Here is a 10725-nt window from a genome sequence, read left to right as displayed (position 1 = left end):
AGCCCGAACCTTTCCATGACTCTATGACCTCATGACTCTATGACCTCATGTCTCCATGGCTCTGTGACCCACTGTGTCCTGGGGGTGGGGTGGGGCCGTTGCCTGGCAACGGGAGCTGTGATGAAGAGGGGCACGTGCAGCGCAGGCCCCAGTCCTTCGAGGGCCGAGGAAGGAGGAAGGAGCCTTCTGGCGACTGACCCGCTTCCTCATCGCTTTTGCTAATACGATTGATTAACTGTTTTACTCAGCCATTTCATCAACCCTATTGGTCATCCCTTTTACCATCCCTTTTGCTCATCCCTGGCAGATCCTGTCTGGGCAGGAAGGCTGTCTTTGCAGACATGGCAACTCCCTTGGACACTCTCAGCCTCTCCCAGCTGCTGGATCTCGCCATCGGGATGCCCCAGAATGGAGCCGTCCACTTTGCGGCCATGAGGAAACTGCTGCAGGCCGTGCTGGGGCACCTGGACGTGCAGTACCTGACAGCCCAGGAGCCGTGGACGGGCGAGCTGAGTGGCCCCTCACTGGCTGAGTTGGCCGCTGATGTAAAACAAATGAAACAGGACATGGAATCCTATAAGAAACTCATATCTGAGGTAGTGGCTCTTCCCAGAGCCCCTGGTGCTCCCCCACCAGTCAGTCCCTCCCCACTTCCTCAGCAGTGCTTGACTCTGCCCTCACTGCCCAGGCAGCGCTTGGGCCGCTGGCAGAGCTTCCTGGCCCTTGGGATGGGCTTCAGTGCTCTGGCACAGAGCCGGGCTCGGGCAGGCGGCACTGGGGCTCTACCTGCTGACCCTGCCTGTGCCATGGGCTCCCCAGGGCCCAACTGGGGGTCTCGGGGGACTCACCCCCGAGAACCCTTTTTCCTAGACTGTCTCTCAGGCTCTACACAAGGAGAGTGATGAGGCCAAAGATGGGTCAAGGATCCAGGAAGCGCAGGTTTGTGGAGATCACAGTGGGGGTGAAGGTCGTGTTCCTCAGGGACACTCCCCAGGGGCTCATCTCTGACACCCCTTTCTCCTACAGCATCACAGAGCAGAGGACATGAAGGTCCAGGAGGTCCAGGACGTCCAGGAGGTCCAGAAGGTCCAGGAGGTCCAGGAGGTCCAGAAGATCCAGCAGGAGCTTGACCAGGTGAACTGCTGCTGTCAGACACTTGTGGCTCTGAGGCAGCAGCCAATGGCCTTGGCTGTGCCGGCCGCAGGCTCAGCAGCCCTGGCCCTGCTGGATGCATGGAGAGTGCTGCCCGCAGTGCCCTGCCAGCCTGGCTGAGCCTGACCTGCACTGTCCCCTGTGCTGGGCACACCACAGCAGGGGGAAGGTCCTGTAGGTCCCCAGGGACCCTCCCCTGGGACTCACCCCCACCACCCCTCTCTCCTAGGCCATGGCTGACTGCCAGGATCTTCGGGAGGAGATTGGCATGATTAAGACAACACAGTCCCACATGACAGAGAAGATGAGAGAGATGCTTTTATCGGTGAGCTGCTGGCTGGTGTCACCTTTGGCTCTTGTGGGGCACTTGAGTGTGGCTCCCTGAGCTGGGGATTTGGGGTCGAGCCAGGGACAGGGTGTGGGGCCCTGGGTCTGCCCTTGCAGCTGAAGGACCCTTGTGCTGGGACAACACGAGGTCCATGACCTGAGTCTGCCACCACTGCCCTTCCCAGATGAAGAAGATGGAGGATGACATCAGAAAGCTGAGGGCGGATATGGCGAAGTGGAAAGAAGAGACCAATGAGCAGATCACTCAACTGGAGTAAGAGGACAGAAGAGAGTTTTGTACTCTGTAGGGCTTCAAGGAAGCCCAGGGGGCCTTGGAGCATCTTGGTTTGGGGATAAGGGACATTGCCCAAGCAGCACTGGGGAGGCTAAGCCAGCCCCTGCCCCCATCTTGCTGGCCAGGTCCATGCTGCAGGAGACAAAGAGTGAACTCAAGAAGATGGAGGAGCAGCAGGAGATGAGGAATGCCATGCTGGAGCAGATGGTGACCGAGACGACCAACCAGATGCAGGAGAAGGTGAGGTGCTGGGGGAGCACTCCCACCACCCGCCAGCTCAGTGGAGAGGTCCTGAGAGGGTTCCAGCCACATTCCCCATCTGGATGGGGCCATCGAGCCCCACGGCACCCAGGTGTGCTGGTTGCATCCATCCCATCTCTGAGCAGATTCCTTCTGCCCTTCCTGCAGCTGGGCGAGCTGGAGGAGGCAATGGGCACCGTGCAGGAGGAGCAGGAGGAGGAGACAGAGAAGGCAGCATGCTCCAATTGCACCTTCGACTACAGAGTGCTTTTGGGGGAGCTCGTCCAGCGCTGTGAGAAACTCGAGGAGGAGGTGGACTCCCTGGAGTCACGGCAGACAGCTGTGAGCAAGGTGGAGAACATCCTAAAGCAAAGAAGCCAGGTAGGGAATTGGCATCACAGGGGATTTGGGAGTGGGCTGGTGGCATTCCCTGGCTGACTGTGCTTTGCTGTAAAATGCTGGGGAGTCCCTCACTGCCCCCAGACTGGCTTGGACCAGACAGCAGCATGGAAGGAAATTAAAGCCTTGGTGCAAATGTCCTGTTGACACTGAGGACTCGTGGAACCAGACTCCCCTTGCTAAGCATCATCTTTTTTTCCTCCCTGGAGCAGGACCGGCAGCTCCTGCAGCACATGGAGGACATTGAGGACAAGGTCAGGAAGGTTCAAGGGGACTGTGAGGAGCTCAGCTTGGTCTCAGAGAACCTCCAGAAGGACTGTGAGGAAAAGCAGAAAGCTATTGAGGTGGGTGGCTGAAAGTCCTGTGGGGTCAGAGCATCTCCCAGGCAGACTCCAGCCAGGGGACCACAAGGAATCTGTCCCCCTGCCGACCTGCTCACAGCCCTGAGGGGGTTCCAAGGGCGTTTCCCAGAGGTTTTTGGGTAGGGGAAGCAGGGGGTCCTCAGCTGACCAGGAGGCAGCTCCAGCCCTGCTGCCATGTCATCGGATGCTTTCTATGTTGAAAGATGCTGTTCCAGTCCTTGGAGAGGCTGAAGACGGAGAAGACAGCTGAGGAGAACATGTTGACAGCAATGGACATGGTAGAGTCTCGAGGGCCCTCTGTGCCAGCCCAGGGCTTCCTGGACAGGGTGACAAGTGCCCTTGTCCCTTGGGGGCTGTTTGGCAAAAGTGGTCTGGGAGAGGGAGGATTTCCAGACCAAGTGCAGGTCCCTTGTCCCTCCATGGATGGGACTGACCCCATGGGGGTGATGGGGTGAACGGGGCCACCCTGCCCTGGAAGGGGCACGATGGTACAGAGGGAGTGCTTCTCCCTCTGCCCCTGACACAACCTGGCCCTGCCTGTCATTCCTCAACCCTTTCCCCTCTTCACTCCTGCCTTTCCCCTCTGCTAGAAGTCTGCCTTGGGTAGCAAAGTCAGTTGCACCCAGTTTGAGGCGAGCATGGAGCGGCTGGATCAGAGGCTGCGGAAGATTCAGAGCCAGGTGTTGGGACAGAATGAACACTGGAACGAACTGCAGGAGAAGCTCAGCCACAGGATAGAAAACAAGGTGAGCAGTGCCTCATCTGCAGTGTGCAAAACTGGCACCTTTGAGTCTTGGCAGCCTGAGGCAGCATCCCTCTGAGGGTCCCCCACTGCTGGATTTTCCCTGGAGCTGGCCATGACCAATGCTGGGGCAGCTGGCTGAGGGTGTGCCCCTGTCCACAGCTGGATCGTGGGGAGCTGAAGGCTTTCCATGAGCAGATGGAGGAGACCTGGAAAAAGAGCATCAAGGAGCTCGAGACCAAGATGGCAGAGAGTGACAGCGCTGCTGGGCTGAGGAAGTGAGTGGGATGGGGATGGCAATGGCTTTGGGGACAGCGATGGTGCTGTTCCCTCCAGCTGTCCCAGACAGTGCCCACGTGGTACCCTGGCACTGCACCAATTTAGCCACCAAACAAACCGTGGCGATGCTGATGAAGCAGCTGCACCTTCTCCTTCCACCAGCAGCAGGTTCTGCACAGGAAAGGAGGCACAAGGAGGGGGCAGCTGTGGGACAGAGCCCTCCCAAAGCAAAGCGGGCTGTGGCTGCAAAGGCTTCCAGAAGCAAGGCTGGGAGATGGGCACTCCTTCCCCTGGCAGGGGTGTGACACGCAGAGCCCCAGGGCTGGGTGGTGCCCTGCCCTCCTGGCCAGGCACAGGGGGGTCATTAGTGCTGCTGAAGGGCTGCAAGCAGTGCAAGGGCTGCTTGGGATGGCAGTGTGGGCCCTGTGCCCTTCAGCTGGCACCGGCCAGTGGGTTGGGGAATGGGGAGAAACCAGGCCCCACAGCCACGGTTGGCCCTGCAGACGCCGTGACTCCCTGCAGTGCCGTGCCCAGCACCTTGCTGCTGCCAGCGAGCCGCTGCCTGCGGGTGGGCAGGGCTGTGTCCCCCCAGGAGCTCAGCCAACCCTTTTGTCTCCCCCTCCTTAGGCAGCTGCCAGTCCCTTTCACGTGCCTGTCCTGTGACCGCCCGGTCAAAACGCAGGTTCCTGGCCCGTGAGTATCCCCTCTGCTTTGGGGGGGCTGCGTGAGTGGGATGGGGCTCAATGGCTGCCAGGAGTGACCTGCTGTGCCAGGCACAGGGGTGAGGGTGTCTGCTTGGGAGGGTCTAACCCTGCTGAGCCTCCTCCTCAGCCCTGCCCATCTGGACAGCGTGTGAGGCCTTGTCCCCAAGGGCTGCCGGCAGCCCAGCAGGCATGAGTTGTTTGTCCTGTGTCACCAACACGTGGTTTCTGCCCTCCACAGGTATCCTGAGACACTCCCATATTTTCAACCACTGCCCCCCATCAAGGATGCACAACACAGCCAAAGGTAGGAGACCTGAGGACACAGCCCTGGCTCCTGGGGAGAAAGATAGCTCTTCCCTGTCAAAGAGAGCTAGAGTTCTTCCTTGGGTGGGGGCAGAGGGCACTGGTGGGCCTGGTCAGTGCAGGGAAGCAGAGAGGGAACTGTGGAGGGTCAGTGATTGCCCCAGGTCTGGCAGGCTTCATAGCCCCTCTTCCACTCCCCTCTCTAGCCCAGGACTCTGCCTCAAGGTCTCTGAAGGCAAATGGAAGAAGTTGTGTTTGGTCTCTGCCTGAGCTCAGGCTTGGGGTGGAGTAGGATGCCTCCTGTGAAAGCAATTCCCACAACCAAGCCCAGATCCTGCCTGGGAGGAGGGAGGGGACATTTGCCCTGTGGGATGGGCTTGGGTGTCCTGCAGCAGGTGGAGGGGAGCCGGGAGGGACACGTGCCACCAGGGAGCACCCCCTGGTCCCCTCCCTGCTGCAGGAGGGTGAAGCCCAGGATGCCATGGTGCCAGGCACTGAGCATCCCTGTGCCCATCCCACAGGAGAACAGCAATCAATGGCAGAATCTCCCGAGTGCCACCAATCACCATGGACTATCAGAGCAGCAGAAGCCCCGGGCAGCGCATCCAGGCTTCCCCCCTGAGCAGTGGGCGGCTGCAGGGCCTCGTGGCAATCCCCAAGAAGGTAGGGACGGCTCGGACACAGCAGGTGTGACTGAGGCTGGGAGGGTGAGGCTGAGTATGCAGGGGGAATCTGTGCCTTCGGTTGCCCCAGGGAGAGCTGAGTTGGGAGGGTTGCTGGGGGATGATGAGTTGGGCTCCATGTTGCAACCAGCTGCTCTCTCCTTCCCAGACTAGTGTGACCAAGCTGCTGGGCAGGAGCAGCAAAATCCTCCAAGGCTGGGAGGACCAGCCTCTTACAATGGACAGGGCAGATGGTGAGCTGTGTATGGCCCTTTCAGTGTACCATGTTGTGGGTGGTAGGGGGTTGTCTGTTGGGGAGAGGGTTGGCGGGCAACCAGGGATATGTGTGCAGAACTGGGCAGGCTGGCATGGAGGGCAGGGGTGGGATGAAGGAGGCAGAAACAGGATGGAGTAGGAGCACTGGCAGATGGCGTGAGTGGGGTTGGAGGTGGAGCAAGGTGGGGGGATGGCCCTGGCCAGTGTGGGACAACAGCTTGTGTGCTGGTGGGTGGGGACCAGCACCCCAAACTCTGGGGGTCTCTGGACAGGCAGGTGTCCCTGCTGCCTGCCACGTCCTGGGCTGGCAGCGCTGCCCCAGCCGGGGGCTGCCCCTGGGAAGTGGGAAGCTCACCCCTGCCCCTCGTCCCCAGGCCCTTCCACCTCACGGGACCACCGGCCAGCCACGACCCGCAGCCACGTCTCCTGGGCACCAGAGCTTGTCCTGCCACCTCTGATCCGCTAGACATCACCTGCCCCGAAGAAGCCGAACAGGACTGGGTGCCCAGTGCTCAATAAGGAACGTCTTGTCAGCAGACACAGAAGTGTGTTAAAATTACCCTCCAAAAGATGAATTTTTGGTTTTTATTAGGTTAATAAAAAACCTTCAAAATGCAGACGAAGCCTGGTCCCACCAGCCTCTCTCTTCCTCAGGCTCCCTGATGCTCCTCAACCTTTCTCCTCCCTCCTGTCTCTCTGCCACCAGGCTGAGCACATCGTGCCCCGTGGCCAGGACTTGAGGCCGGCCCTGGTCCCGTGGCACCTTGTGGGGCATCTCTGAGGATCTGGGGCCTGCTGTGGAACCAGGAGCAGCCCAGGGTGCGCTCAGGCCCCGGGGGCTGCAGAGCCCTCTGCCCCACAGGGCTGGGAAGCCACAGGCACATCCCCGGGGGGCCTGGTTGGCACTGGTGGTCTCAGGGGCTGTCTAAAATACTTCCAGCCGGCCCGGACGGCCCCTCAGGAGCAGGGCTGAGCCATGCCCGAGTGCCAGCCCTGATGGCAGGGCCCAGCAGAGCTGTGCCTTCATCTGGGCACTGGCAGATTCCAAGCTCATCTGCCCGCTTCCTCCTGCGGTCCCTTTGTTGAGGGGCAGCAGCAGGGGCTGGCCCACAGGGTTTCCTCTCCCCGGGGGCGGGCAGCCCCTTGCCCACCCGTCCCTCTCGGGCCCCCTCTGCAGAGCTGCTTTCCAGCCGGGCACCCCCGGCGTGTCCCGGAGCCCGGCGCTGATCCTGCCCAGGCCTGGCGGGGCCCTGCGGCCGGGCCGGGCCATCCCGGGCAGGAGCAGCCCCCGAGGGGGGGACACACAGGCACAGGGGGACACGGGGAACCCACGCCGGGCACGGGGCCCTCCTGTCCCCACTCCCGCAGGGCCGCGCCCTGTCCCAGCAGAGGAAGGACATGAGCCCACAGCACTGTCTCGGCTGTGCCGGGGAACTGATATTACAGGGATGCTTGTCACAGGGTTATGGCAATAAAGCATTGCTGAAAATGTTGCAAATTATGCAGAAATGACAGTTGATGGAATGTAGAGAGCTCTGAGACAATTTAAGGTGACCCAGTCCTGTTTAGGGTCTCTGTGGGTACCTAAAGTAACAAGTTCCACCTCTGTGACTACCTTAAACAACAATTTGTTTTTCTTATGAATATGTGTATCTCTGGCTAATAAATACACCCACCGTCTTGAGCCATGCATGCACTTAATTGGAACTATTCCTGGTGCAGCCAGGGCCATGGTTCTGCTCTATAATAAAGTAGTGCTTGCTCCCTAATACTACATTGGTGTAAGGGAGCTTTATTCCCAAATTTCAATGACAGCTACATCCTTACCATCCTCTCTCCTGGAACGGGCCAGGGTTAGGGATGGTTCAGGGCTTTTTCCCACCCAGAGCTGGCTGTACACAAGCACACCACACCAGATGCCCATGGGATGCTACCTACTGGTTTTCTTCAGAGCACTCGCCGAAGCATTGGAGGGAGATTTCTTGAAGATGTTTAGGGTTTCTATATGCACACAGTGGCCTGGAGCAGCCAAAAGCAGCAGGGAAGCAAGGAGCAGAAGGCACTGGGCTGCTAGAAAGGGACAAGATGGAGAAAAGATGAAACAGGGCCCTCCCTGCAGAGAGACTGGACATCCCATGGCTCCAGCACCGCAGTTAACACGACCCTGTGAGGTGCAGGAGAGCACCAAGAATGCTGGGCAGCATCAGGCTGCTTCCTGCAAGCTGGAAGGCTTGCCCAAGGGGTAGACAACCTTGCCTTTCCCCCTTGATCTGCTCCCGGCAAGTCAAGCACGGGGTGGGTTTGGGTGGAGCAAAGCACCCAACAACCAACTGAGCCAAGTTTCACTCCTGGCCCCTGGAGCAGGGGACTGGCTGGGGTGAGCCAGAATGCAGGGGACAAGCTCCTGGTGCTCCCAGGAGGGCACTGGTGCCACTGCTCCCCATCAGTGTGCATGGAGCCTCTCCCTATTGCTGGGCTGCCCTAACTGTGCTCCCCCCACTGCTGGCAAGGACCCCCCCTCTTCCCAGCCCTGTACTCACCCATGGCTCCAGGTGGGAATGCTCTTGGATCATGATGTTGTTTGACCCAAGGCCAATTTTTCAAACCCCCACAAATTTGCTCTAAGGTTGAGAGAAGTTTCATGCAGGCAAACAAACTCTGCACGGGGAAATTATATCAAAATTTACTGCTAACAGAATAAAAACTATAAAGTAATATATACAACAATCCTAACTATTTCTCCTATGATGATAAAAAAATATATTTACAAACATCACCTCTTCCTCCCCCCATAAAGTCCAGGAGAAGAAGAAGTCTCTCCTTTACTCTCAGGACCACAGTTCCAATTCACAGTAGCTGGAAAATCTTCTCTCTCTCTCTCTTCATCAGAATGCAGGGGGGTCTACCCTCACCTCTCACCACTCGGCCACACTACTGAGGGTTTTACCATGGGCTTCGAGAGAACACTCATGTCACCATGTCTTCACCACGGAGTACAGGGGGTTAAAGCTTAAAGTCTTTATTCTCTGCTTTGTGGAGGTTCCTTCCACGGGAAGTTTTGGGAGTCCCCCTAAATCTGGGGGCCACCCTTCCCTGGGTCAAAAGGGTTCTGGGGTTTTTGACTCAGTTCCTACCCCAGAACATTTTCAGCAGACTTCTCTCTCTCTCTCTCTCTGTTCAGCAGAGGTTTGTTGCTGCTCTCTGCTTCAGCTGCTTTGGCTGCTGCAAACTCAGGGTCTGGCCATCCTGGTCTAGCTCACAGGACACCTCCAAGCTCCCTCGGCCCGTCTCTGCTCCACATACTGAGTCCTGCTACTGGTTTGGCATCATGGTTGCTACTCTAGCCCGTCCCAGGCTACTCCATTGCTGCGTGCTGCCACTGCCTCTCCAGGGTCATGGCCACCCCTTGACCCGTGCTGGCCTGGCTCCAATCCCATGCCTGCCCGCTGGAGACCTGGATCCAGCCCTTGGTTGGCTTCTCAGGCCCCTGCACCGCCACCTCTTGCTGGCAGTGGGGGGCCAGTGTGGTCTTAGCCCAGCACCCGGCCCAGCTACAAAGCCACGCTGGGTTCCCCGGGCTAGGGCCAGGGGAGGAAAAAAGCCCCTGGCCCCCGTGGGGGCCCACCGGCCCCTCTGCTGTCTCCTGCTTTTAATTCCAACTACACCACAAGCTTCTTTTTTGGTTCCAGCAAATATGTAATTCTGCACAGGTGTTTCAAGCTTCCCATTGGCTCAGCACCGAAAATGCCACCCCTGGAACTAGCCATCTTCCAGCTCCAGGAGGGGAAGGGCCTCAAACCACGACAGCACAGAGCTCTGGAGTAGCCGGTCGCACAGAGGCAGTGGGCAGGCTGAGTGGGTCCTTTGAATTAACTTCATCATGTTTTTATCTCCCCCCATACAGAGGACACCATCCACAGCCAAGGTCTCCAGCTGGAGTGGAATCTCTGATGAAAAAAGTGAAGAAGGAGGAGAGCCAAGTTTAATTTATGTTCTTAGTTCTTCATTCCTGTTCTTTAATAATGTTCTTAATTATTTGTTCTTCTTTCCTGTTCCTCTTTCCTGCCTTATTTAATTGTTTTTTGTTCATTGCTCTTACTTCATGTTCTTCATTCATTACTCACTTAATTTACCATTCCTAATTTATCTTCATACTATCTCTTGACAAACATTTCTGAATACTAAACAATAAACTGACAAAACATAACTTGTAAAAAGTTGTACAAAGGTTTCACCCTGTAAGTGTAGATACCCTTCTGGAAGATTTGCAATGAGGAGACTAGGGCTTGTTTGGCTTAAGAACTCTTTCCTGCCTAAGAAGTACCTTTCTCAAAGGTAGTTGCATGGTTTTTCTTTTCCCCTTCTTTTTTCTGCTTTCCATAGAAGGCTGCAGGCTCTCTCTCGTTGGTATGAGGAGAGATAACCACTGAACACAACCACTGGTAATCTCTGTTTTGAGAGCTTTTCAGTCCCTGGAATGGGATGAAGCTGCATTAAGGAAAGCATAGGTTGCACATTAGGAAAAGCTTCTTCAATGAGAGAGTGGTTGTTCCCTGGAAGAGGCTCCCCAGAGAAAGTAGGAATGGCATCAAACCTGCCACAGTTCAGGGAGCATCTGGCTGATGCTATTAGTCGCACGGTTTAGTTTCAGGCAGTCTTGAGAGGAGCAGGAGATGGATACCATGATCCTTATGGGTCCCTTCCAACTTCAGATCCATGCTTCTATGATAATAATTTCTCTACATTTTTAATCCCAGACAAAAAAAATATTTCAGTTATTCAGAAACTTTAGAAAACACGCCTTGAACAAAAATTGAAAGAAGTCCTGCTTGCTCTAGAATTTCCTACAAGCAAAAACCTGAGTCCAGTCCCTGTTGCCTGCTTCTTTCAACAACATTTTGTTGCCACAACCCAGTGACGAGCATCCCTGCAGTATCAGTTCCCCAGCACAGCCGAGACAGTGCTGTGGGCTCATGTCCTTCCT

General features: G+C 56.8%; 2 protein-coding genes across 3 annotated transcripts; both read left to right on the top strand.

Annotated features, from left to right (window-relative positions):
- Positions 1–1757, top strand: LOC135425689 (uncharacterized). Its single transcript, XM_064678243.1, has 5 exons — positions 1–596; positions 871–939; positions 1027–1134; positions 1382–1477; positions 1665–1757. The coding sequence occupies exons 1-5, from the start codon at positions 342–344 to the stop codon at positions 1755–1757; spliced, it is 621 nt and encodes a 206-aa protein (XP_064534313.1). The 5' UTR covers positions 1–341.
- Positions 1758–1874: 117 nt separating this feature from the next.
- LOC135425437 (glutamine-rich protein 2-like) lies at positions 1875–6358 on the top strand. Of its 2 annotated transcripts, none has more exons than XM_064677717.1 (11): positions 1875–2014; positions 2183–2395; positions 2626–2757; positions 2979–3053; positions 3366–3521; positions 3680–3795; positions 4424–4489; positions 4739–4804; positions 5325–5466; positions 5635–5719; positions 6116–6358. In XM_064677717.1, the coding sequence occupies exons 1-11, from the start codon at positions 1904–1906 to the stop codon at positions 6205–6207; spliced, it is 1254 nt and encodes a 417-aa protein (XP_064533787.1). In that variant the 5' UTR covers positions 1875–1903; the 3' UTR covers positions 6208–6358. The 2 variants fall into 2 exon arrangements, with proteins under 2 accessions (XP_064533787.1, XP_064533786.1); XM_064677716.1 differs by having other exon boundaries at positions 5635–5728.
- Positions 6359–10725: the final 4367 nt, after the last annotated feature.

This window comes from Pseudopipra pipra, chromosome 21, assembly GCF_036250125.1.
Source record: "Pseudopipra pipra isolate bDixPip1 chromosome 21, bDixPip1.hap1, whole genome shotgun sequence".
NCBI lineage: Eukaryota > Metazoa > Chordata > Aves > Passeriformes > Pipridae > Pseudopipra > Pseudopipra pipra.
This window is presented reverse-complemented; position numbering and strand designations above follow the sequence as displayed.